At 49.9% G+C, this 26,764-nt stretch overlaps 2 protein-coding genes across 4 annotated transcripts; both read right to left on the reverse strand.

The window, feature by feature from the left end:
• Positions 1 to 1,356: 1,356 nt before the first annotated feature.
• On the reverse strand, positions 1,357 to 7,868 carry TMEM128 (transmembrane protein 128). 2 transcript variants are annotated; one of them, XR_014793365.1, is made up of 6 exons: positions 7,747 to 7,868; positions 5,961 to 6,102; positions 4,782 to 4,940; positions 3,399 to 3,507; positions 1,851 to 1,942; positions 1,357 to 1,715 (listed from the first exon to the last, which is right to left on the reverse strand). XR_014793365.1 is itself a non-coding variant. In XM_084866152.1 (5 exons), the coding sequence occupies exons 1-4, from the start codon at positions 7,841 to 7,843 to the stop codon at positions 3,408 to 3,410; spliced, it is 498 nt and encodes a 165-aa protein (XP_084722278.1). In that variant the 5' UTR covers positions 7,844 to 7,868; the 3' UTR covers positions 1,357 to 1,942; positions 3,399 to 3,407. The 2 variants fall into 2 exon arrangements, 1 of the variants encoding a protein (XP_084722278.1); XM_084866152.1 differs by having other exon boundaries at positions 1,357 to 1,942.
• A 6,993-nt stretch (positions 7,869 to 14,861) lies between these two features.
• On the reverse strand, positions 14,862 to 26,733 carry LYAR (Ly1 antibody reactive). Of its 2 annotated transcripts, none has more exons than XM_084886047.1 (10): positions 26,603 to 26,733; positions 24,942 to 24,993; positions 22,460 to 22,634; positions 21,675 to 21,789; positions 21,004 to 21,111; positions 20,820 to 20,903; positions 16,851 to 17,220; positions 16,434 to 16,520; positions 15,483 to 15,568; positions 14,862 to 15,047 (listed from the first exon to the last, which is right to left on the reverse strand). In XM_084886047.1, exons 3-10 carry the CDS (start codon positions 22,579 to 22,581, stop codon positions 14,913 to 14,915), a joined length of 1,107 nt encoding a protein of 368 aa, XP_084742173.1. In that variant the 5' UTR covers positions 22,582 to 22,634; positions 24,942 to 24,993; positions 26,603 to 26,733; the 3' UTR covers positions 14,862 to 14,912. The 2 variants fall into 2 exon arrangements, with proteins under 2 accessions (XP_084742173.1, XP_084742174.1); XM_084886048.1 differs by having other exon boundaries at positions 26,583 to 26,733.
• Positions 26,734 to 26,764: the final 31 nt, after the last annotated feature.

Here is a 26,764-nt window from a genome sequence, read left to right on the forward strand (position 1 = left end):
TACCGAGAGTAGGAGCTGGCCAGGCGACATGGGGCAGGGGAGGGGAGGGTGTCCCCCAGAGAGGATGGTGCATATGCACAAAAACGAGGGTGGAAAGGCAGGCGGTGACCAGGGAACGTGTCCATCATCTTGATGTCCCTCGAGCCAAGCCAGGGGGATGCTCAGGACCTAGACGGAGGCGGCACTGAATGCACAGACGGATGGGTCCGCATGAGAGCAGGCCTGGCTCCTCATATGGTCAGTGTGGGCGTGGGGCAGGGTGGTGCATCCTCCCCACTGTGCTCTGGCCCTGCCTTGTTCTCCTCTTAGCACACACCCTGCCCCGGAATGTGCAGGCTGAGGTCTGGCTGCCCCGCCGAGGAGGCCAGTGCCTGTCCTGACCACTGCTGTATTGTGCAGGATGGAGATCGGTGGTTTTCAGCACATAGTAGGTCTCAATAAGTGTCCCCCTAAAAGATGATGAAGTCCTAACCCCAGGACCTGGAGTGTGACCTTATTTGGAAATAAGGTCTATAAATGAACAAGTTGAGGTCACTAGGGTGGGCCCTAATCCAATATGATTGTCCTTTCAAAAAGGGGAACATTTGACGGCACGCATATAGAGGGAAGATGTGAGGACACAGAGAGAATGCCATCTGGAAATTAAGGGAGACCCGACCACCAGCCCACCAGCGCTGGGAGCCAGGCCTGCAACCGATTCTCCTCACGCCCTCAGGAGCCACCCCTGCCGACAGCTCCATCTCGGACTTCTAGTCTTGAGAACTGTGAGACCACAAACTTCTGTTGGTCAAGCCATCCAGTTTGTGGTCTTTCTCGTGGCCGCCCCAGGAAACCAAGACACTCATTCATTGTGGCCCCGGTGGACTTGCCCACTGTCCATCCCTCTAACACCCACATGTCATAACTGTTTTTCAACATTCTGAGCTCCCTAATGGCAAGGACTATGTCTGATTCACTCTGCTCTCTAGCATCCAACTTTTTTTTTTTTAACCCACTGAGAAATGTGCACTGAGCACTGCCCTGTGCCAGGTTATCGGAGGCCCGGGGATAAGATGAAGCCCGGGGACAAAATGCCTGGGGAACCTGGGAGGGAGGGAGGGAGAGAAGGAGAGCTGAGGGCCTGGCAGATGGCAGGGGCTCCAGGAGTGCCCATCGCCATAAAAACCACCTCAGCTCAAGTCAGTGTGGATTTGTAGGGAAAGGCAGTATGGAGTGGTGGTTTGGCGGGTGAGTCCTAACATCAGGCTGAACAGTGCAGCTGCTTTCTCTAAAAACAAACCTCATTTCTACAGGTAACTTTTCAGCACTGATAGCGAAAACAAACCATTCCCAAGTTTGTATTAACAAAATCACAAGAAAGTTATAAAAATATTTTATTTAAATGTTAAGAAAAATAATTATACATACTTAAAAATCATTAAAAGTTCATATGTTAAACATGCTGAAAAACCAAAAATTTACACAGAATGGTAAAATCCAAACAGGAATGCACAGAGTACATTCGGCTGGTCCCTCACTAATGAAGGCATTACACAGTGAGGCCCACAGTCACTGCTCATGGGCTAAAGGCACAGGGACACGACCGTCACCTCAAATGAAGAGTGAGCAGCCACCGACAACACCGGAGTACTGCACATCTGTAATGAAGCTTCATTTAGACGTCCCCACCGATCCTTTCTCCAGGGATTCAGATTCACACTGCAACTTAGTTATTTCTATTTTGAAGAGATTATTCCTATTCTGAATCTGAAAAATCATCTGAATTTAAGATTATGCAAATAAAATATAATTTATTCTGATTTTAACCACAGATCTATGAAGTTACAATTTTTCCTAAGAACATCACTCACTTCAGGATGCAGAAACACATTGTAGCTTTTCCACATCTGGAACGCTTCCGGTCAACTGGATGTTTAATGGTTCGGTTTACATGCCCTTGAACCTGAAAGAAAGCCAGCATTTATGCCCAGAGTGAGACAATGCGCTATGCTGTGGATGTAGGTGAGGAAGCAGTTCAGTCAAAGCTCCCTGACATGGGCAAAAACTCAAAACTGGCCAAGACTTCACACCATCACAAGGGGAGACGCAGGGGGCATGGTCAGACAAGGTGACATATATCAACAGGATAAAGGGCGCACTCTTAAAATCCTGGGGGCCCCCCACGGCAATGTGGAAGGGACTCTGCACATCAGGGTGCTGTTGTCAGATTCTGCACCTTTGCGTGGCCATGGTCATGGATGGGCTGGCACAGTGTATATGGGGTTGGGGGGAGTGTTGACTCTGCACATCAGTGTGGCGTGGTCATGGATGGGCTGGCACAGTGTGTGGGGGACTCTACACATCAGCGTGGCCGTGGTCATGGGTGTGTGCTGGCAACGTTAGGCTATGCACCTTTCTTTCCCAGTTACACTGACTTCCCTCTAAACTCCAGAGGGAGAACATGTTCGGTTGCGGACATGGCCATTTTCATTAGCACCCGATAACTTTTACCTCTCTGGGCTAATTTCCATCCTGTAAACTGATGTATGGAGTCAACTTCCTCCCAGTTCTGATACAAGTGACAGGGAGGGAGAGACCACCTGTCTCTTTCACCATGACCCTAAGCCCTGAGGGAGTCCTTTGAACACACACGTGCTTAATTAATGTGCTATCTGACACTCAGCAAGCAGAACCCACCGTGTGGGGCCACAGGCCCAATTAGGAGACAGCGGTCAGTGGGGAGGCAGAAATCCCATACATGAGACGAAGGAAAAAGTTGGTGTGCCATCCATCAGATTTTTATGAGGCAGCTAGAATAGTCAGGAAATTGCAGAATTTTTCCCCCAATTGGGTAAAATTGTTCATTTCCCCCAAATTCCCATTCTTTAAGCACAATCCAACCCATAGTCTGTGTATGTGAGTTGACTTCAATAAAGACTGGTCCCAGCCGAAACCGGTTTGGCTCAGTGGTAGAGCGTCAGTCTGCGGACTGGAAGGTCCCAGGTTCGATTCCGGTCAGGGGCATGTACGTTGGTTGCGGGCACATCCCTGGTAGGGGGTGTGCAGGAGGCAGCTGGTAGATGTTTCTCTCTCATCGACGTTTCTAGCTCCCTATCCCTCTCTCCTCCTCTCTGTAAAAAATCAATAAAATATATTAAAAAAATAAATAAATAAAGACTGATCCCAGGTGTGAGCGTATTTATACCGGGAGGAGCAAGTGCTGTCTCCGTGAGCCCCGTGGGGCCGAGGCTGCCCTCGGAGTCAGAGCCACGTTACACCAAAAGGAAGGCGCTCCGTCCCTTCTAGCTGAGCTCCGTGTGAACACAAACGAACCACGGCACAAGGAGCACCTGAAAACTGTCCTGAAGGATGTTTTTCAAATGAGGTCAATCACAGCACGACCTTCCCAGGCAGCTTACCTGCGGGAGTCACCCCAGGAGTGAGATGAACATCACGAGGCCCATGAACTGGGTGAAGAGCAGCAGAGGAGTGAAAAACGACCACACGGGCCACAGAGCAACGTTGAAGCTGAAAGGCAAAGACCACAGGCTGACACTCCAGCTACAACCTGCACCCGCATACTCTACTGTGGAACCTGGAGGGAGAGGACTGTCATTCCTCAGCTTGGACAAGTTCATTCAGCCGACATCATGTATATTTTTCCTCTCTCAAAGATGTGATCTAACAAATACTGGAACTATCACAATCTTTTCAAAAAGTGCTTGGCTTGGAGTCACAGGTCTCCTAATGTGGGCTGGCTTGGCTTAAGGGTAAGGTGACCAGACGTCCTGCTTTTGGCGGGACAGTGCCGATTTTTAACAATTTGTCCCGCGTTCCATGGTGTCTTAAAAAAGTCCCGATTTTTGGAAAGAATCTTTTAAATATTTTGGACTTTTTAAAACGCTGGTCACCTTACTTAAGAGGAGCTTAGTGATTCAAGTCAGGGTCTGCAAAGGGACATGAACTAGAATGGCCGTCGCCTGCTCTCAACCTCCCACACTATCAAACCATTATGGTTAAAAGCATTTCTCTATTAGAAACAATCCAAATGCTATCAATAGTAGAAAAAGAAATTGGGATTCAGCTACAGGCTGGACTGCGCGACCGCAGTGAACAACAACTGTTATCCGTAACAATGCAGGTGAATCATGTGTAAATAGCAAACATCAAAGAATAGAGGCTTTGAATCCATTTCTATAAAGTTAAAAAAAATAGAACAGACTACTTAAGGGCTGCACGAGAGGAATTAGCATACACCAGGACAGTGTTTCCTTGGGGCAGTGGCTATGGGGAGGCAGGAAAGGGATTCTGAAGTGTTGGCTCCATTCTTCCCAGACCTGGAGGGGTTTACGCCAATGCTCATTTCACGGTAACTCATTCCACTGTAGAGCTACCCATGTTTTCCGGCGTTTAAGACAACCCCCTAATTTTACAGTTAAAACATAGGTTTAGGCCTATATTCGCTGTATAAGACTACCCCCCACTTCAAAGAAAAGACTTACTTTGCCATCAAGATCTGCAGGTAATTTTTGTGCAATTTTGGTCTTTTGCCCCCGATTTTCGGTTGACTTTTTTTCGTTTCAAAGGTTGTCTTATACGCCGGAAAATACGGTAATTGCAGAATGCATACAGTACGTCACCATTTGTGTTTTGAACCTATCACTGATAAGGAAACTGGAGACTGGAAATGACAGGGAGGCTATTTTCCCCATTCGCCCTTTTTTCCCCTCTGAAATTCGTACCATGTACATCAGGGCCTGATCAACACCTTCATTTCTATCAGTATTTGGAAGTTAACGTACCAAATTCCTGCCGCGATAAAGGCAGCAGTTGTGACGGGTATCAGGGCTGGGTACCTCACATCGTAATCTTCAATCCCACGGCACCACTCCAGATAGAGAATGCAGTAGAACGCAATGGACAGGCTGACAAGCAGCAAGGCGCCGCCGAAGAGAAACCAACTGCAGAGGCAAAAACGGCATCAGGATTGACAGCTCTTAGCAAACCAGCCGAAATCTTACACGTTTTCCTGGGTTGCCTAAAAAATCTGTTTCTACAAGAATATCAACTGGGAGAGGAACACCGAGGGACCCACAATCACTGGATTCCAGATTTCAGAAAGTCTCCATCTACGGGGACATGGGTGAGAAAGGACGAGCCTGAGACCCACGAGAGGATGAAAGAGTAAGCCTTTCAATGCAGGCATGCGTGTGTGCTCATAAGCAACCCACCCGGTTACAACTATGCATTTTCCTCAAAATCACAGGAAAGAGAGCAGCTGTTCTTTTGGTTTGTTATTTTTTTTTTCTATCTGAAGTTGTGAGTGTGAGAGTAATAAACAGGCACCATTAACTCCTCCACGTTAAGTCAGGTTTCTCAGAATGCTGAAAATCAGTGTGGAAGATGGTTAATTCACACTGGGCTGTGGGTTCAATTCCCGGTCCTGGTTGCGGTGTGTGTGGGAGGCAACCAATCAATGTATCGCTTTCACATCAATGTTTCTCTCTTTCTTTCTATTTCTCTCCCACACTCCCTTCATTCCTTCTAAAAAAAAAAAAAAAAAAAAAAAAAAATCAATGGAAAAAATATCCTCCAGTGAGGATTAACAACAAAAAAATTTTCAACTAACAAAATAAAACACAAAAAATAAGACAAGGGTGTTTAACTTATGAACCAGGAAAGTTTTCTTTTCTTTTTAATTACTTTTTTCCTTTATTCATTAAGTTATTACATATGTGTCCTTATCCCACCAGCCAACCACTCATGTCCTCACCCCCTGGTGTCTGTGTCCATTGGTTAGGTTTCTATGCATGCATACAAGCCCTTTGGTTGATCTCTCCCCCTTAACCCCTACCCTGCCCTACCTTCCCTCTGAGGTTTGACAGTCTGATCGATGCTTCTGTCTCTACTGATCAGTTTATGTTGGTTATTATATTTCACAAATAAGTGAGATCATGTGGTATTCAGGAAAGTTTTCTTACCTACTAGTGTGAAAGTTTTCTTTAATAGTTTTAAAGAAATCAACATAATAGGTCACCACAATGGATGCCAATATCCAGAATCCAGAATGGACATTAAGTCTTGGAAGAGGTTTTTGCTTTTTCTCAACAGCTGCAGAGCCTCCTGCAAATAAGGGAGATTTCAACTTATTAAATTACCATGAAGTCCATGGGGAGAAAAATCACCTCTTTTAAGCCAACAAAAAAATTTCCCAGAGCTTTTTGCGAACCAGATTCTCTCCCACCATAGCACAAACGTCTGTGAAACCACCAAAACAGGCTTATACTGAAGAAATAATTACTAGAAACTCACTATAAACCATGTTCAATACAGTCAACTTTTCTCCTTTAAATGGATTTTGAAATCCAATCTTCATATTCAGTCTTTCAGAAAGAATGACAACATCTAGTAGTGTCACAATATTAATATTATGTCTCATATTTCATCTAGGAAGGTCAAAAGTCCTATTAAGGAAAATGCCACAGGCAGATGTTAGAGCACAAAACAGAGGCAATTTTCCAAAAATACTACTTGTAACTAATTATTTTAAGCAAACACAACCTTTTCAGGCAGCTCAAAAGTGGAAGGGCACAGTGTGTCTAGACAGGTGGTGATGAGCCCAGATTTCTTCCACCCCCCCACCTGTTCTGTCAGACTCCACCTGACAGAACAGGTGGGGGGGGAGGGAGGGGGGAGAAGGGGGAGTTGGATCAAATGAGTTATTTCCACCAAGTTCCCCCAGGCGATGGCCGCGCCGGGAGAACCAACCGCTGGTACACACTTGAGATCCTCACCCTTTAGAATTCCTGAGAAGCTTATTCTCAATACAGAGACCCTCATAACGGAGAAACCAGCGTGCCTGGGCACGATGTCTTCTGTGTTTATTTATTTTATTTATTTATTTATTTATTTATTTATTTATTTATTTATATAAATTGAGTGTTGTGTAGTTCTCTTTTTTAAAATATTTCATTGATTTTTTTTTACAGAGAGGAAGACGGGGATAGTTAGAAACATCGATGAGAGAGAATCATCTATCAGCTGCCTCCTGCACACCCCCCTCTGGGGATGTGCCCCCAACCAAGGTACACGCCCTTGGCCGGAATCGAACCTGGGACCTTTCAGTCCACAGGCCGAAGCTCTCCACTGAGCCAAACCGATTTTGGTGCTCTGTGTTTATTTTCAAAACGCAACAAATGCAAACGGTTTACATTATGCCGGCCAACAAGACCCAACGTGAAATCCATCTCTCCCGGGTCCCCTGCCCAGAAGCAACCATCAGCATCACCTACTGCTGCTCTCCTCCCGCGCCGACAGGAACACCCGCCCCCCTCCGCCCGGTGGGCCTCCGCTCGGTCGTACCCCCGGCGGCACACCGCAGCCTGCCCGCGCCTCCGGGCGGACCCCGCACCCCGGCCCGCGGTCGGCCTGTGTGTCCAGCCAGCTCCCCGCGGCGGACGGTCAGAGGCCACGACAAGCGGTGCGGAGAGGACGCACCCCTCTGTGCCGGTGCCGTACCTCTGGCTGATCCTGAAACAGGCCGGTGGGCGTTCTGAACGGCCAGCACCCATCGCCAAGCCGGTCAGAACAGCCCGGAGGCAGAAGCGCAGGCTTCGTGGCCTTCAGGGTCCTTTCGGACACTCAGCACCCGACCGGCAAACCACAGGCGAACCCCGAGGAGAGAAGCCGGGCCTCCCGCCGGGGCGGGGACGGGGGCGGGAGGCCGGCTGTGTCCCGGCGCGGCCCGGAGCGCCCGGGGAGCCCTACCCGGCCCGGCGCAGCCTCTGCCGTCCGACGGGGCCTCGGCGTCGAGCGAGAACAGGTACCGCCGCCGGAGCTGCTCCCGGGCCCGTGCGGCGTCCATCTTGGCGGCTCCAGGAAGCGCGACGGAAGTGACGTCACCCATTGACACTTCCGGTCACGACTTCCGGGCGGGCGGAGGGGGCTCTTTCTAGGAGCGGTGGGTCCGGTTCCGCCTCTGAGGTTTAAGGGGTGAGGAACTAGGGCGGGACGTGTTTGGGTTTCGCATTCTTCGCGCTCAAACCCGCCACAGGATTTCAATGTCAAATGCGGGACTCTCAGGACCGGAAGTAGCCCTTTTCTCCCGGAGGATGGAGCTTCCTTAGGGTGCCGCCCAGTCAGGCCGGGCGGGATGCGCCGCTCTCTCCTCCGTGCCCTCTGCGTGCCGAGCCCACCTTGGCTCCCGGGTGCCCCGTGAGGAGAAGAGCCCCGTGAGGAGAAGTGCCCCGTGAAGAGGAGTGCCACAAGAGGAGAAGTGTCCCGTGCGGGAGAAGTGCCCTGTGCTGGAGAAGTGTCCTGTGGGGAGAAGTGCCCCGTGAGGGGAAGTGCCCCATGGGGAGAAGTGCCCCATGGGGAGAAGTGCACAGTGAGGAGAAGTGCCCTGTGCTGGAGAAGTGTCCTGTGGGGAGAAGTGCCCTGTGAGGAGAAGTGCCCCGTGGGGAGGAGTGCACAGTGAGGAGAAGTGCCCCGTGAGGAGTAGTGCCACAAGAGGAGAAGTGCCCCGTGAGGAGAAGTGCCCCGTGAGGAGAAGTGCCCCGTGAGAAGTGCCCCGTGAGGAGAAGTGCCCCGTGAGGAGAAGTGCCCGTGAGAAAAGTGCCCCGTGGGGAGAAGTGCCCCGTGAGGAGAAGTGCCCGTGAGAAAAGTGCCCCGTGGGGAGAAGTGCCCCATGGTGAGAAGTGCCCCGTGAGGAGAAGTGCCCGGGAGAAGAAGTGCCCCGTGAGAAAAGTGCCCCGTGGGGAGAAGTGTCCCGTGGGGAGAAGTGCCCCGTGGGGAGAAGTGCCCCGTGGGGAGAAGTGCCCCGTGGGGAGAATGCCCCGTGGGGAGAAGTGCGCAGTGAGGAGAAGTGCGCAGTGAGAAGTGCCCCGTGGGGAGAAGTGTCCCGTGGGGAGAAGTGCCCCGTGGGGAGAAGTGCCCCGTGGGGAGAAGTGCCCCGTAGGGAGAATGCCCCGTGGGGAGAAGTGCCCCGTGGGGAGAAGTGCCCCGTGGGGAGAATGCCCCGTGGGGAGAAGTGCGCAGTGAGGAGAAGTGCGCAGTGAGAAGTGCCCCATGAGGAGAAGTGTGGAGAAGTGCGCAGAGAGGAGTGCCCCGTGAGGAGAAGTGCCTGTGCGGAAGGAGTGCCCTCGTGCGCCCCAGCTCCTTTCTCTCTTCTCTTCGAGTGGCGCCCAGGGAGACTGAAAGGTCCACAGCATCCTGGGAGGAGGAAGGCCGCAGGGCCAGGACAAGCACCGACCATTTGGGTGCACTTGGGCAAGAAATAAACCTGCACTTCTTTCCTCTTCCGCACCAGGGGTTATACCTGCCTGTGGGCTTACATGCAAAGCACCTGTATGTTGTTGTTATTAATCCCCTTTGTCCAACTTCTGAGAAACTTCACCAGCTGGGAATGCGGGAACTGAATTTATACTTTCCCAGGACACTGCCATCTCGCATTGTTCATGCTCATAAGCCGGAAAAGACTGTCATTAATTCACACGTTTTTCTACGTTAAGAATCCTATTTATTACTCTTCTCCCCCTTCCTACCCTGCCATGTGTTGAATGCACTTCACCATTCAGACATTCACTGAGCTAGGGATGTTAGGCACGATGCCAGGCAAGGGGTGGGGTGGGGGCGGGGAGATGAGTAAGACATGATGTTGCATTTGACAAGCTCCTAGGCCAAGGTGACCCAGCTGTGCTACAGTGGCCCGCAGTGTCATTAAATGGATGGAAGCAGTTCAGGAAGTCAGCAGCCATGTCTGAGCAGCTGCAGCTGCTAAAATGCTGAGGGCAGACATAAGTGACAATCGAAAGGAGACAACTTCACATAACAGGAGCACTAGGTAGGGCCATGGGAGGATAGAATAAAGGGCGGTGTATTTCGCTGGGAGGTGTGGGAGCATGGAAATTAACCAAAGCATTTATATGCATATTTGCATAACCCATGGACATAGACAAAGAGTGCTGTAGGCCTGGGGTCACTGGGGGAGGAGAGGAGAGGGACATCTGTAATACTTTCAACAATAAAGATAATTAAAAAAAAAAAAAAGATGCAAGAAAACAAAATAAACTAAAAACATCCCACAATAAGACTACAGACATCTGGGCTTATTATCTTTAATTCAAAACTGTAATGATATTTCATTTCTACACTATATTTAAAATTACGTTATTTAAGAACATTAAATAGAGTGCTAAAATAAGGTGTGGTTTTTTTTAAGTGTGTCAGATACAGGGGTGGATAGCCCAGAAAGTCACCCCGGAAGTAAAATTTAAATCAGTTGGCACTCACTCTTCCATACCTTCTCTATATGCTGTGGGTATTTGCAAGAGAAATGTATTAAGAATGTCAAGTTGCTACTGGGTTATTTCTATCATTTCTTCAGCCTCTCTAGCAAACCCATTGGAGCAAAGGATTTAACAGCTGGGTGGCTCATATGGCCTTTCTACACAATACCTCCTCTTTCTTGTTTTGTTTTTTCTTTCCAGACTCCTAAAGAAGCAGGGTTCACCTCTTCAAAGCCAACGGGGTCTTTGCCCCTCTTTGTGCAGGGGCAGCGCCTTGTTAACAGGAAGCGAATTCCTCTTGTCAGACAGTCTTCTGTGCATTGTCTCCCTGCGGAAAGGTCAGTGCTGGGTCTCCCTGGTAACTGAATATTCCCAGAGCATGGCAACAGCCCCCGGGTCTCCATATGTAGTGTGTTCAAGTCAGATCTGGTTTCCCCTTTGGTGGTTCCAGGGCCTTTGTATTTGGATCTGAAATCCTTCCAGCTTTGTCCCCCGATATTTTAAATGGCATTACTTGCACGCCATATTGGTGATACTTAAAAAGCAGGCTGGAAAAGATCCAGTATCTCATGAGCACGTCTTCATTGTCGGGTCCCTTGAATGAGTTCTTAAATGTGTGCGCTGTGCACCTTAATGACAGGTATATGATATCAGCGTGCTACCAACCAAGACATTTTCATTTTCCATATGCATTACTTGTGGGGGGAAATGAATTTGACCATGACCTTTACTGGCCTCCCCTTAGCAACATATATAGCGATTGGTTAGCGTAGTGCCTGGCATGCAGTATGCCTCCAAGCGGTGGTAGCTGCTGTTCATCACTGCTGAACTGGGCTTGCCAGGCCTTGCTCTCAGGCTCCTGCTCACCTCTTAGCTATTCCTTCTCCTCAGGCTCCAGTGACTCTTTGTTGCAAGTTCCCTTTTGCCTCTTCTCTCCTGAGCTGATGGGGCAACAACCATGTCTTAGTGTCTCCCCAGGGGCCTTGCATGTAGCAGGAGCCCCCCGTTTCCTGGTTTTCACTTAGGCCCTTGATCACCATTGACTGGCTTTCCGCGTGGCCATACTTATGTCTGCTCAGCATCCTTCCTCTGAGAAACCGCTTTCCCTCCTTCCTGCGGGAGTCCTGCAGCGTTCTCAGGAGGCTGGGAGGGCACAAGACCTGAGCCAGATCTGACAGTGGGGGTTAGGATGACCTTCTCTGTTGCTATGGTGAGCTGTGAGGTCAGGGTGGGCCTGGGGCTGTCACCATGGAGGCACATGGAGCAAGCCAAGCCAAGAGGTCTTGGTAGTGTCGTTTCAACTCCTGAATCCAGCCACCTAGTGAAAGCCGAGGTCCCCTAGGTAAGGAAAGCTCTGGAGCCAGCTGCCTGGCTGGCCGTCACTGCTGGTCTGTATCATTGGCCCTTTCAACCTTGGGAAAGCCACTTACTCTCTTTTTTGCCTTAGTTTCCTCACTTGCAAAATGGGACTGAGGATAGTGCCTACCTCCTAGGATTGGAAAGTTAACAGTATTAACACATGCAAAGTACTTAGAGCAGTGCCTGGCCCGTGGGAAGCTCTGTCTCAACCATTGTTGTTATCCATTGTTAAGACTACACAGATATTTCAGAAAAAAAAAAAAAAAGATTTTTTTCCCCCTCAAATTAACGCTAATTAGAGTTGTTTCCTGCACTTGCAACCCTGAGGCCAGACCGATGCAGCAGCCCTCCTCTCTCCTTGTGCCCCTCTGGACTTCGAGCACCTGCAGAAATGGGTTCATACATGCAAAGCCCTTAGAAAAGCACCAGCATAAGGAACATGCTCATAGATGTTAGTATCTCTCACTGGGACACTGGCCTTCATTCAAGAAGCCAGTTTTTAAAACTCCCGTTAGTCATATAAATAACCATGGTTCTCAAACACGTTCAAATGGTAGAGCACCGGGCACTTCTGTGGACCATCCTAGAATACAGATCAATTAAGTGAAAAAACAACCACGAGCTATAAAAGTCGATGCCAACTCCCATAGCATCTAAATTGAAATTGCACAGTATCAAGTGCCAAGAGGGTTAACTTATGCAGAAACCCCTTAATGCGGAGACAACTATTACCTTAACTTCCCTGACACCAGGAGGAGAGAGTGCCGTTTCCGTTAGCTATGAGATGTCTGCGCTCGGATCCCCGTGGCGGGAGCAGGGCCGTCCTGTCAGGTTTCCATTAGTGCCTGATGCAAACTTGCCGGCAGATGCCAAGGGCAGTGCTGTGGGGAAGCACCCGGAGAACTGAGGCTCTCCCCGCCTTTGATCTCCAATGGAGAAACCCAATCTACACACTACCACTGGCCCCCGGGGAGACGGCCTGGGGTCACCAGGTGGGCAGAGCGGCAAAAGTAGGATTTCAGCGGCTCACAGTACCCACTCTGTGGCCAAACAAAGGCCTCGTCTTCCAAGCTGTGTCTGACCTCTCAACTCTGACATATGTATTTACCCAGCAATTACAGCTTGCACTCCCGCAGGGACAGCTTGATTGCTTCTATCAAAGGGAATAAATTAAAGCTCGCCTGGATCCCATAGCAAAAAGTAGCTCCGGGAGCCTGGCACTCAAACAAAGCTGCTCATTCACCAGCACATCCGCTTTCCCAGGAGCCTTCGCGGCTTTGTAACCAACACAGGATGCTCCAAGCCCAAATTACAGGAGCTCACAAGTCTAATGATAAGGGGGCTGAGCAAGCCCTGCGCTCCTTTCACTGTTAAGGACACGATAGAGTAACTAAGACACCGAGGAGTTGCTATTCTGACTTATTTTTAGCATCACTTGAGACAAATCTGCTGAGAAAACCTGGAGGTACCATTTTCCAGTTGTATAATCTAGCATAGTGCAAAGCCCCCGATTAAGCTTACTTGACAGTTTCAAAAAAAACCCAGAACTACCTAGAGAGATACAGAGATGGAAACTTGAGGAATATTAACTTTCAGTACGTTTGGGGCCACATAAACCCCATCTACCCTCATACACAGGGCAGCAGTGGGAACAGGTAAAAGCACCGGGGAACGTGTGGCTGTGTCTGTCAAAGCTGAGACACCCGGTGACTGAGCAGTGCCACGCCCAGGCGTGCACTGGGCAGAAAGGAGAGCATACACGGCCAGGAGACAGATGCCCATTTCCTCAGAAACCCAGCCACCCTGCAGACAGCCAGCATCTCATCAACATAGAGGGGTGGGACTGTACAGTACAAAGACAGCATCAAAGCAACGTGGATGGACCCCAGGAATGCTGAGAGAAGCAGGACACCAAGGGCCCATTGCCCTATGGCACTGGTCGGCAAACTGCGGCTCGCAAGTCACATGCGGCTCTTTGGCCCCTTGTGTGTGGCTCTTCCACAAAATACCACGGCCTGGGTGAGTCTATTTTGAAGAAGTGGCGTTAGAAGTTTAAGTTTCAAAAATTTGGCTCTCAAGAAATTCCAATCGTTGTGCTGTTGATATTTGGCTCTGTTGACTAATGAGTTTGCCGACCACTGCCCTATGCCACCATTCACAGATAGCTCACGCTGACATGGTGAGAATACAAATAGCCCATGTCTTAGATGTGGCACAGGTGTGTGCAGAGTTGTCCATTGAGGTTTTTACACATTTCTGTACGTATGCTTCAGTAGAAAGTTTACATTGAGAAGTGGACCGTATGATTGGACCAGTGTCTTGAGAAATGGTTACACGTTAACTGGGAACTGGAGGATCCCCTCAGAACGGAAGTGGATCTCTGCATTAAGCGTGCTGCCCCTTTGCCCGGTCACTGTGGCTCCTCTCGCTGCAGCCCAGGCACTTGGAGAGCCACGTGCCGGAAAAGCGAGGTGTCGGGGTAGGGGCCTCCCCGCAGCCAGCACCGCAGTCCATGGTGCGCCCTTCATGCACGAGAGGAGGGTACATTTCAACACCTCCTACCTACAGATGCCTGTGCACGTCACTTTAATTTCACTGTCACCTCAGGCAGCCTGACAGACAGAAACCCTGCAGCTCATGAGGATACGCCGCCTGCCCGAGAGGCTGCTGGCCAAGAACCAAAGCCAGACTCATGGTCACGTCTCACCGTAGTTCCGTGGACTGCTCTGAGCCTGTTACTGCCCGCTGCCTCCCCTATGGGGAGGGGTGGGGGGAGTCTGCGGGTGCAAGTGGGTGGGTGAGGTGGCACGAGGAAGAGAAAGACACCCCAATACAGCAAGTCGGTAAGAAAGATCTTTCAAGAATCAATCCAGGGGCCTTAACCTAACACCCTCTGTCCCCACCCCTTACCCCAGGCGGGAGGCCTCACTCCCTTTCTGGGCGCACACTACAACCATACACGCCCCCCAAGCTGCTTCACTGCGCTTGCCTGAAGTGGCCTGGCCCCTCCCTAGACAGTGCAGACCCACCCGGGCACTCTGGGGCTGTCTCCTCCATCCTTGTGTGGAGAACGCTCTCAAGGACAGAGGGTGACAAGAACAGCAGGCACTGAGGCTACGGAGGGTTGAGGACAATATAGTTTATTTTCTCATGAAAGATCTACCAAAAATATATATTCTCTTATAAGAAAGCAAAATTTGAGTTGTTATTATTTATTACATGTTTTACAAACAGCAGTGAAAGGAAGAAATCAACAGAATGGACTCAATTTATTAAATATAAAAACGTTCACTTCAAAAGCTTGACCTTGTCCTTGAGTAACTTGAAGGCGGGGTTCTTGCTGACTTTCTTGTTGAAGATGGCCAGGAGCTCCTCTTCAGACCTGTGGTGTTCAGCTGTCACCGCGTAATACTGAGCTAAAACCTGCACAACGGAGGACGACTGTCAAATAAGGGTCACTGCCTTGAAAATTTACCTAAAATGTTCTTTAACCCAGAAGTAGGGCAACAGTAAGAAATAAAAGCAGCCAGGGGCTGGTTACACAGGGCTGTGCCTGTGAAATCTGTGCAGCGCACATGTGAGCACCTGGCTGCATGTGGGTCAGACATCGATAAAAACTAAGAACCAAAGAAGAAAGCACTGCTCTGGAATAATCGCAAACCATCTAGAATAATGATTTGAGAACCACCCATGCACTGCTCTGGCTGAGTGATGGGAGTCAGCCCCATTCTTTCCCCACGAGACCAGAGGGGTTATCAGGGCTTTGTAAGTGAGACACACACACATTTACAGTATTTTAGGGGTTTTAAAATAAGGAATCGATTCTCCCCTCGTGGTGTACTAGGTTCGTGTGCATACCTTTTTCCTTAGCTTTTTGACTGCTATTTCATTGTCTGGGGCCTGTTTCAGGACCGCTTTAATAGTCCCCTTCCAATTGAATTTCCCTGCAATACAAAGAATAACATGCAAAACACGGTGTTTTGTCGTACTACCAGAAGGGAAAGGAAATGATTTCTGCACCATCTATGTGCTCCCCGGGAAAGCAAGGAATCCTGAACGGGCAGGTACCCGAACACCGTGGAGCAGGCACTTGGCCTGTCCGATCACAGTAGCCTAAAAGCACCGCTACCCTGCAAACAGCCCACCGTTCTTGTTCTGAGTGAGCAGGTTAACCAGGCAAGATTCATTAAGCATCCACGGAGATCATGGGGCTAAGCACAGTGAGCAAGACAGAGGTGAGCAAAAGAAGCTTAACCTTGAACGAGAGGGGACAGCCACAAACATCACTACACTTTAAAAAAATTAAAGTTGGGTGGTGGGGTCCAAGCTAAGAGATCTAACCTAACTTGGGCAGTCCCTGAACCTCCATCAATAAAGCCTCCGTTCCCATGAGTCCTTGGATCTCGTAACTGGCAGGACCCGGGGCTGCTTTGGGCCTGAGGAACGGGAGCAGCTTGTGTGGAGGAGGAGCCCGGAGAGGCGCCTCACAGGCCAAGGACTGGATTCTGACAAGGACACATGGCAGCAAGGTGGCACCAGGGATAGACCCAGAGATAAGAGGGGAACAGCCAGGTCTGGCTGGAAGACAGGAAGGGGACCGGTCTGGGAAAGCACGCGGGTTTAAAATGTAAGACAATGCCTATTTCCAATCCAGGCTGCTTTCCCCTTTGTCCTTAAAGCTAGACATACGCTTAGGCGTGACTCGCAGCCCTCGCTGGTTACTTCGGAGTCACTCACGCCCTGGAGAACTTGGCTCACCTCCTCCTCCCAACCCAGAGGGCAGAGCTTTCCAAATGACAGGAGCGCTACCTTTTGCAGGAGCTTCATGGTTTTCTGGTTCTCCGCCCTCAGCCAGTGCTGGGCACTTCATCTTCTTCTTCTTGGAATAAGCTTCAACTGAATAGAGATTAAAAAAAATATAGAGAGATTCTGCATTTCTGACATCTACACTAAATGCATCGTCCATGGCCAGCTCCTTCCTTCCATCATCTTCTCATCCCCCAAACAACCCAGCCCGTGGGGTTTCTCCTCCGACAGTGGGGGAAGCCGGGAGTTGAGGTGAGGTCACGTGAGGTGAGGTCACGTGCCGGACTCCACCCAGGTTGCCCTGACCCCACAGCTTGCTCTTTGTATTACTTAGTTCAAAATGCAAGACCTAACAGATTTTATATACCCCAAATTTAGAGCATGGCCATTTTAACGAACCCTGTAGCATAGGACACACACCTTCAGAAAGCTTCCGCTTCCTCTTTCCCGCCTTGTCCACGTCTCCGTTCACCCCACACTCGCTCTTGTTCCCCTTGGCCTCGGGGGCACCCTCCCCTCCCGCCTCCTGCTCGGCCTCCAGTCTCAGTTTGCGCTGTTTAGACTTCTGACTCTTGGACTTCTCTTGGTGGTTTTCTAACTTTAGTTCCTTCTTTTCTTTTTTCCTTTTCTTCTGCCGCTCTTCCTTCCTTTCCCGCTTATTCTTCTTTGCCTCTGCTTGTCCTGACGCGGTGTCACTGGCTTTGGAAGGGGCCACCGTGGTGGTGATTTCCGCAGGTGGCTTTGCCACTGGGTTGAGTGTCTGGTGATCTTGCCCTTTACTGGCTGGTTCCTTTTTATGAAGCAAAACCAAAAAACACGTAAGTATTCCTTCCACACACACCTGTTCACGACCTGCATGTAACTATTGAACACACTGTTCCAAGAAAAATGTCTTTATTACTTCCCATTTTAGAACTGTGATGCCCCCCCCCCCAGTTAAAATATAGCAGTAAATACACAAAATGAGAACTCCCCTAGCCCACACCTCCTCTGCATTTTTTTTTTTTTAACATTTTAGTTATTTATATTTTTTAAAAATATTTTTATTGATTTGAGAGGAAGGGAGAATGAGAGACAGAATCATCAATGATGAGAGAGAATCGTTAATCAGCTGCCCTCTGAGCACCCTCTACTAGAGGCCGAGTCTGCACTCCGGGCACCTGCCCTTGGCCGGAATCAAACCCAGGTTCCTTCGGTACACAGCCAATGCTCTATCCACTGAGCCAAACCAGCTAGGGCCACCTCTCCGCATTTAACAAGCATTTCGTCCCACTGGAAAAGGAAAGAATCCTTAAATCACTTCCGCCAGACCTTTAATTATGGCTCACAATTCACCTTGCTTTCCAATGAAGGTGAGCTCTCACGTGGGGCAGAAACTAGGTTTATGTACCTGCAGGCCTGGTTCGAGTTCCAGCTCTGCCAATTACCAGGTAACTCAGGGCAAGTTATTTACCTGCTCCAGACCCCTCTCCACGTCTGTAGATGGGAGGCAGAAACCCTTCCTCATACTGTTCATGTACAGATAAAACAGGAAATGTCACCTGCTCAGTCACCAGCCCAATGCACCAGAAGGGCTTTGTAAACGAGCAAGCACCAGAGGCCTAATCAAACCGTCATTCAGACTAGGTAGCTTCTGAGAGACAGGAACCTTTGGGCAGTCAAGAATGGCGGCTAAGGAATCACAGAAAACTGACTACATGTGCTGGGATGGGGAGAACCTTCCACTCACTGCATCTCTTATTCAAACCAGCACATAGATCGTATTTTAATTTTTTAAAATGTTTTTATTTATTTCAGAGAGGAAGGGAGAGGGAGAGAGAGAGAAACACCAATGATGAGAGAGAATCATTGATCAGCTGCCTTCTGCATGCCCCACACTGGGGATCAAGCCTACAACCTGGGCATGTGCCCTGACCAGGAAACAAACCCGGGACCCTTCAGTATGCAGGCTGCCGCTCTAGCCATTGAGCCAAACTGTCTAAGGCTGGATCCTACTTTTCAATTAACTTCAGCACAGCTAGTCCCACTGTCTGCTGTACACCGTGACTCGAAATCTCTATGCACAGAGCTACCTACTCAACTGCCGCGGCAGGAAGGTGCCTGTCAGGCAGCGAAAGGGCCAGTGGCAGCAGCTCCGGGAAATCCCGAGACTTAGGAATCTGCACACCGGGCCCAAGTTCCATCCGTGAGTTACCAGCCAGTTTACTCAGCAATCACTTCCAGTCTTCCCCCCTCTGGAGACTAGGTCACAGGAAGGGAGCTACTGTCCCCCAAGACACACCAAATAAAGGACTGGCTTCAACTCAAGTACAATATGAAGTCATGCCTCCCTCTGACATCCACGCTCACCCTCTGGCAGAAGAGTGCTAACTAAATTGGGGGTTTCTCGGTAGCAGTTCAGAGAAATAAAGTAGTCCAGGCACACGGAGTGGGGGCAAACAGCCGAGAATGAGTTCAGATACACTCGGGAGGAAGGGGCAAAGAAGCTTCCCTCCTGCCCTGTAATTGTGTTCATACTACGTGTCGGTTATTATCATCATCACCAAGGACCCCAGATCTCAGCTGCCATCTGCCCAATCCAGACCAAGTCTCCACACCCCAACCCACAGAGGGGAAGGAGCGGGGCGGCAGGAGGCACACACCCACGCACCAGTGCCGGGTCAATCCATTCCGTCTTCTTTCTACTTCATTCCAGGCTCTCCTCCAATGTGGTCCTCTCAGCACCGCCCTCCCTGGCTCTTACCTAACAGAGCACGCTGCTTTGCTCTCTGCCCCTCCTCCTGCCTTCTATTTCTTCCTAATACTTATCACTACCTGATATTATAGCAAAACCCACACACATAGTTGTCTGTCTCCCCCACGAGAATACAGCTGTATGAGGGCAGGACTGATTATAGCTGCATCAAGTGACCTGGTGTGAGTTGTGCTGGGTATAAAAAGTATCATGTAGAAGAGAAAGCCACCAACCTAATGCCCAGCACAGAGTAAAGGGAGGGATAAAATTGCAGGCATGAACAAACAGGGCCTTAGAACCCCATGCTTTGTACCAAACACTGGGATGTGCTGTGAAGTTCATGGAACACAGGTAAACCAATAATAAGCTCAGGTTACCATGAGCTGTTTACTGATTAATTCCTAATATGTTCACAGCTTCAAAAGAACTTTAAAAAAACAAAAAACAAAAAACCTACAGTTGAGCTAAGTCATTTCCAATCTTTGATTTTTAGTAAAAATAATGGCAATAACCTTTAAAAAATAACCACATGAAGGCCAATTCAATGATTGGTTATAAGGTTTCAAAGGCCCAATGTGTGTATTTTGAGACAAATGCTAAATATACTGCCAAGATAAACTTTCATTTTTATCTCAATTTGCTGTGTAAACTACTCTCTCTATATAAAGCAAATCAACTCTCTGCAATGTTACCAAAGTAAAAGACCAGCCAGACCCACTGTTGTCATTTCTTAAACTACTAATGATGTGCTCACTCCGGCAGCAAGCACACTAAGCTTGGAACGGTACAGAGAGCAGCAGGGCCTGTGCAAGGAGGACACACAAATTCGTGAAGCGTCCATATTTAAAAAACTATTAAAGATACAACTCTCCAAATGGGATGTAAGCTCCCAAAAGGAAGAAAGTGCAACTGAATTAAGGTGATAAAACACTGTGGCTACACACTATCAAACCCAGACCCTCTGCACCTGTATCCACATCTGAGGACTCGCATTTCCAACCTTTTGACAGACAGTTGACTGACTTAAACCCACAGAATTCTCCCTCCAAAAGGTGGGCATAAGGTGGGTGCTTTTGTAGTCTCATCTACTTTAAAACCACAGCAGGTAAGGGCCCTGGTGACCCCTCTCCCCTTACCTAGAAGACCACCTAGGCACTCCGTCCTCACCTGCTTCTCTTCCTTCATGGCACTGTCATCACCTGAGCTAGCTCAGTTTTGTTCATGGCCTGGCACGGATCAGGCATTCAGAAGTACTGAATGAATGAATGAGATCCACTTTTTAAAGAAAAGGAAACTGAGGCTCACAAGGTAAGTAATGTGTCCAAGATCAAACACATGGCAGAGGGCAGCAGGGACTCAATCCAGGTCTGTCAGACGCCCAGAGCTCCTGTTCTTTCCGATATGTCCACCGCCTGCTTTCTAAGCAAATCGTTCCAGGTGAGCTGCTACCACTGTCAAACATGGGGATTAAATACCTTTCTGTGCAAAGTAAGAACTCTCCTCTGTAAGGCATTCAGTTATTCCTTCCCACAAATGCAGGCCCAAGAGGCTCTCTGAAAGAGAAGGCTCTCTTGACCTCCGAAAATAAGAATTCGCGCTGCATTATTACTAAGTATGTCTGCCACACTACAAATCTAAATTGAGATCTGACTTACATTGCTGGAAGCTTCAGAAAATATATTCCACACCTGCTCCAGAATCGATTCATTATGAACTTTTAAACTGTTCTTCATCCAATTCTATAAGGAAAAACAGGGAGGGAAGTCCCATTGAACAGTAAATACAGCTGTCCCTGATGGGCCCATGTCTGCAGTCAGGGGAGCCATATCAAATACATACCTGGAATTTTGCCTTTTTCCTGGGAATGTTGTCGAAACCACTAATTTGCTCTAAAAGTTCTCTCACTTTGGGGCTGACATTGGGTCTTTTTATTAATTCATTAACTTTCTACAAAAAAGAAAGACAAGACAAAAATAATAAACAACTGACACAAGGCTACAGAATCCACAGGCCAAATCCTGATTTTGTATTAATGTCTATTCTTATAAATTCAACATAGTATTGAAGCCCTGGCCAGTAGGTGAGAAGAAGAAATAAAGACATCCTAACTGGAAAGAAGTGAAATTATCTCTGTTCTCAGCCAACGTGGCCTTGTATGTGGAACACTACAGATTCTTCAAAAAGAACCGTTAGAACCAATAAATAAATTCAGGAGAACTGCACTCAAAAATCAAGCTGTGTTTCTACAAATGGACAATCTGAAAAGGAAACTAAGAACTTAACGGAGGAATGTGTGTGATACTGAGCTAAAAGTAAAGAACACTGCTAAAAGAAAGGAGGCACAGACAAATGGAACCGTTCACGGGCCGGAAGCCTTATTAAGATGGCAACACAACCCTTCGCCTAGCTAAGGCGCGCTGTTTCTGGGTTTGTCTGCATGGAGAGGCATTTATTCTTGGTTTCATAGGCTTCCAAAGAAAGGTGGAAGTGTCAGCTGATTTAGAACATACCTGCACCCACGCCTGCTGCTTGATATCGCCTTTGTGGGCTTTCCCTTCGTAACCTTTGCCGCCGTACTTCTGGTCTTCACTTATGCATTTCACATGGTTTTTATAGTCCTCGCCCCTGTGCGGTGACAGGTCCCACCGTTAGGTGCACTGTCAGCGGAGGCCGTGCGATGTCAGCACTGCTCCTGCCTCTGGCAGTCCATGCCCGCCCACTGCGCATGCCCCCGCCCCCCTTACTGCACTTACTGTGCTCACATCCTGCTGCATAAACACGTTTTCCTAGCTCCAAAGGGTTCAATAGAAAACCCACCACCAAAATTTCCGTGCATTTTTTCAACAACAGGAATATTGAATCATAATGTACAACTGAAACTAATTTGTTACATATCAATTCCCTTCCTCAGTCTTCTTTTTAAATCATCCAGACCAGGCAGATGAACTTATCACCCACTTTTAATTTTTTTATAATTTCTTTCCTCAAATATGCCTCTTTTTTTAAAAAATATAGTTTTGATTTCAGAGAGGAAGGTAAAGTGAGCGATAGAAACATCAATGATGAGAATCATTGTCCGGCTGCCTCCTGCACGCCCCCTACTGGGGATTGAGCCCGCAACCCGGGCATGTGCCCTTAATTGAAATGGAACCTGGGACCGTTCCGTTGGCAGGCTGACACTTTATTCACTGTGCCAAACCAGACAGGGCATGCAATTTTTTAAGGCTTTGAGGAAACAGTGCTTCCAAAACTGGCCTGGACCTTCCTATGGATACAGCAGTTACTTGGAACTTACCAGAAATCTTTACCACAGTCAATGCAGGAAAGGCATTCACAGTTCCTGCAAACAGCCACATGCTTTTCCACTTGTATTTTCTTCACTGATTCACCACACGCATTGCATGTAAAAAATACCATTTTTAGCTAAATGATTAAATATTCTCTATCCAAGATAGGCTTTAAATCTTGTCCTAAAAAGATTAAAGGGAAAGGGGGAAAAAGATAATTATCATTATAATCTGAAGCTTTTATTCCCAATAAATGATCACACAGCTAACTTTTAGCCATAATTAGAGAGGTTAAGTAACTTGCCCAAGGTCACACAGCAGTAGAATCAGGATTTAAACGTGGCAGGCTGTCTCTAAGGATGAAGTTTTGGGGGCATTAAGTAAAATATCTTACATTTTCTAATAACTTTCTCTCTCCCTCTGTCCCTCCTTCCCTCTCTCACTCTTAGGTGTGCACTGCTAATTATCTCAGGTCCCCAAATCAGGAAGAGCATAATGGGGGGAGAGGGGGGATGAAGGGAGCTTTAGAGAGTCGAGAAGAGGCCTACAGATAATTTCTATAGGACACACAAACATTCCCATCGGCATTGCTGTGCATCCTCAGTGTTAACACAGGAGGAGGTGCCCTCAGGCTGAGCAGACAGGGTGAGGGGCCTCCTTCTGTGGCTCCTGTGGGATCGATAGAGAACGGAACCTGCAGCTGTCCTGACTGCTGGGCACTGGGTCACTGGAGGGCGGTCACAGACCCTGGTGTCCCCGCACTGTGTCCACGTGACCTGCGTCTGCACAGATACATAACCATTTAAAAATTCATGGAGCTGCTACTGCTCCAAAAACAAACCCGTCTGCAAGTGACAGAGTCCCAGTAACTTTCCATCTGAGAGGACTGTTTATATCTAAGCTACACAGCAACCCGACTGAGAACTGCTGAACTGAACCCGGGACTTCCTTGCTCGCTATGAAAATTAAGGCAAAGATCAAGTAAATGGGTGCAATGTGCTTCGGGGCAAGACTTCTTCCCAAACCCTTCAGCACAAAGGCACGTCCTGGCTCCCAGGGCATGCTCGCGCCTGGTTCCTCTCCTCCACGCCCTGTGGTCACTGCCGGTCACTCCTGAGCAGAGAGCAGGGCTGCTCACGCCCGCTCAGCCTTGAATGGAAATGTACATCCTGGCTGCAGCTCCAGGCTTCACAAAGGCCCAGCTGACCGCTCATGGAGGCCTCTGGCCCTCCTGGACAACAGCATGTCTGCTGTCTATGCGAAAACACCCTGGTCCCGGTCCCCTCCTCAGCTCGCCACCCGGGTCAGTGAGCAGGGAGGGCATGTGGTCAGCTACAGCCTGGCACTGAATCCAGAGGAAAGCAACACAGCTGTCCATTCTAGGATGTGCAGCAACCACTCCATCTTCTCACCTGGTTACGGTGAGGACGTGTGACCCAGCTGCCCGCCTGGAGAGCTGGCATCAGGTGGACTGGGACGCAGCTCCCTCCAAGCTTGGCACTATGCACACGCAGAGGGATGCTCAGACGGGTGCTGCCCGCCCCTCAGGGAGAACAAGGGCTGGCACAAGAGCCAGCACCACCCACCAAATCAACAGCCTGGAGGGGCACTCCGTACAAGGAAAAGGGCAAACCCTCAGCTCGGCTCAGGAAACAGAAGGCCGTTGTACACAGGCAGAAGCAGTGATAGCCACTATCTGCTGGAAATGTGTAAGTTCTTTCAGAATGAAGCTCAACAATGAGAACACTCCCTCAGCGGGAAGCTATGGCCAAGGGCTTTCCGGCCTTCCCTGCGGGGGGTCTACTCTGTTTTCTGATCGCAGGGGAGGGGGTGGGGGGGACGGGGCTTCGGCAAGTGTGCGACCCCATTGGGAGGCTCGGTCAGTCATCACGGAAGGTGCGGAGTTAAAGGCCTGGGAAGGGCAGGTGGGAACAACCCGGCCGGACTGAAAGAAGCCAGTGACGGTGACAAAAAAGATGCTGGGAATAACTGTCATCTCTCTGAGGATGAGCCACACACAGCAAAAACGCCAGTCAGGAGGGGATTAGTCTGATCACGTGTCCTCCAGCCTCTTCCCTCGGGCTGTACCGCTAATGCCCACACCTAGAGCTGTGCTCTTGTCCTTTAAGGGCCGAGCGCGGGGCTGGCACAGTGAGTCAGAACCCTTGCTGCATTTTTACTCGATATGAAATGGGGACTGTGGCCACCTGCTTCCTAGGGAGATAAATGAGGCCTGCAGGGAGCTGACCTCCCTTATTCAGAGCCAGAGACATCCTAGCACCGGCTGAGGGTCACCTCCATCAGGCCCCCCACCCCAGGGGGGGGGAGGGGGAAAACCTGTCATTATTCAGGAAGCACTTGTGTGTGTGTGTGTGTGGGGGGGGGGGTGTTCCAAGGAACAGAAAGCCGTCCTAACTGCACAGCAGAAAGGAAGGAGGCCAAGGCTCGGTGCAGGCAAAACAATTTTGGAAGTGCAAATGTGACACTTACAAAAATACACCATGTGAAGTCAGTCCCTCCAACTGAAGATAGCAAGCATTGCCTAAAACAAGAAATTAAACTCATTAACATTTCACAAGAAATAACATTAGAGAAATTTAAATAATTACACAGAAAGGTAAATTTCTAACGGAAATTAGGGGAGCTGAAACATGCTGCATGAAGACATTGGGTCACCGTCTACTGGGCTCGATGTCAAACTCAGCAGTGTTTACCCCAAGAGTAAAAAGATGGCATTCTCCAGCAAGATAACCTACTGGTCCGAGTGCCTGCCCCCTAGCGATCAGTGCACGTCAGGGCGAGCGGTTGGGCGGCCTTAGCATATCATTAGCATATTACACTTTGATTGGTTGAAGGGCTGACTAGAGGACTGGACACTTAGCATATGAGGCTTTTATTATATAGTGTTATCTCTCACACACATACACACAGACTTAAACCCCACCGCCACCGCCACCGCCACCGCCACCGCCACCACCACCACCACCACCACCACCTCCGCCGCCAAAAGAGCCCTGGGACAGGCCAGGCTGGCCACCTCGGCAGTCCCCGCCAGCACTGTGACCTCTGCTATCACTGCTCCCCTGACCTTCCAAGTTCTCCCATCTGTGAAACGGGGTCAGGCCAACCACCCCCTTTCATAAAGAGAATTCCCAGAAACCACAGGGATGGTGCAAGGGAAGGCTAGGTGAGCACCAGCTGTCCACCGAGTGGGTACCGTGCACCGTCCCACCTAAGCCCCGGAATGTGGGGTGCATTCACGCAGGACCTCTCCCTTGCTCTTTGCAAAAAACCCACAGGTAGTAGGCAGGTACACCCAACTCCACTTCCCAGGTGAGCAAACTGAGGCGGGAAGAGCCAGCCCAACCTTGCGCCCGCCCCACACTCTACATCCCCTCTACTGCTTTCAGCAGCCTCCCTGCCCTGGTGCAGTAACTGTCCGTGGACGTCTCCTACCTGCCAGGCTCTCTGCTAGGCACGGGGGGGCTGGGGGAGAGCTGTGTGAACAAGCCCAGGGGGCCCCTCTCTGCAGGAAATACTCACACTCCGCCTCCTTCCCCTGTCTCCTCACACGGAGGAGCTGCAGAACATCCTGACACTTAGCGAGCACCACAGGTCCGAGCCCCGCCACAGCTGCTAAACGCTGTGCGCCCTGTAACCTCACAAGTGCTCTGAGCTAGTTCTGCATTATTCCCCGTTGACAGCCGAGGACCCTGAGCCACAACGAGGTCTCCGTGCCATTGGGGGCGAACCTGCATCCACACGCCGTGGTTCTGGCCCGAGGTCCCAGCCCTCACCCACCCGCCCTGAGGCCCCCATCTCCGGACCGAGCCCCCCGACCCCGAGCAGACAGGAGCCTGTCCCCCTGAGCAGGGACAGTCCAGCGGGCAGCCAGCCTGGGCCCAGCCCAGCCCAGCGCGGGCAGCGTCCGCTCTGCCCAGCGCAGAGAGGGATTCGGTTTTAAAACCGGGAAGAGCGGTCCCTCTTAAGCCCGGGACTCCTTCCACTCCCCGGAGCACGAATCCGATCCAAATGGGTGGCCTCCTCCCGCGCCGATAGGCACCCCGAGGGGGAAACGCAGGCACGGCACGCCGCCCCCGCCCTCCCGGCGCCCGGCTCCCCGGGCCGCACCTCGGAGCCACGGCCCTCACCTCTCAGCCGGCGTCCGCCAACGGTTCCAACCGGCCGCGGAGCACGTGGGACCGCCGGCCGCCCGCCCGCCCAGCGCCGTCCCCGCCTCGGCTCCCCGCCGCAGGATTCGGTTCTGAGCCGCCCCGCGCATGCGCGCAGCGGCCACGCCCCCGGCGGAAGTG

Source organism: Pipistrellus hanaki (assembly GCF_964339955.1).
Source record: "Pipistrellus hanaki genome assembly, chromosome: 1".
Taxonomy (NCBI): domain Eukaryota; kingdom Metazoa; phylum Chordata; class Mammalia; order Chiroptera; family Vespertilionidae; genus Pipistrellus; species Pipistrellus hanaki.

What these genes read in the sequence shown, in the direction of transcription:
- TMEM128 (XM_084866152.1), bottom strand. Translation starts at nt 7,843, where the DNA reads ATGGACGCCGCACGGGCCCGGGAGCAGCTCCGGCGGCGGTACCTGTTC. An exon ending in CAGAGGCTGCGCCGGGCCGG is followed by an intron (nt 6,103 to 7,746) that starts GTAGGGCTCCCC and finishes CCTTATTTGCAG; the next exon opens with GAGGCTCTGCAGCTGTTGAG. An exon ending in TTTATCGCGGCAGGAATTTG is followed by an intron (nt 3,508 to 4,781) that starts GTACGTTAACTT and finishes TTTGCCTTTCAG; the next exon opens with CTTCAACGTTGCTCTGTGGC.
- LYAR (XM_084886047.1), bottom strand. Translation starts at nt 22,581, where the DNA reads ATGGTATTTTTTACATGCAATGCGTGTGGTGAATCAGTGAAGAAAATA. An exon ending in TTTCTGAAGCTTCCAGCAAT is followed by an intron (nt 17,221 to 20,819) that starts GTAAGTCAGATC and finishes CTTCATAAAAAG; the next exon opens with GAACCAGCCAGTAAAGGGCA. An exon ending in CCATGAAGCTCCTGCAAAAG is followed by an intron (nt 15,569 to 16,433) that starts GTAGCGCTCCTG and finishes TTTGTATTGCAG; the next exon opens with GGAAATTCAATTGGAAGGGG.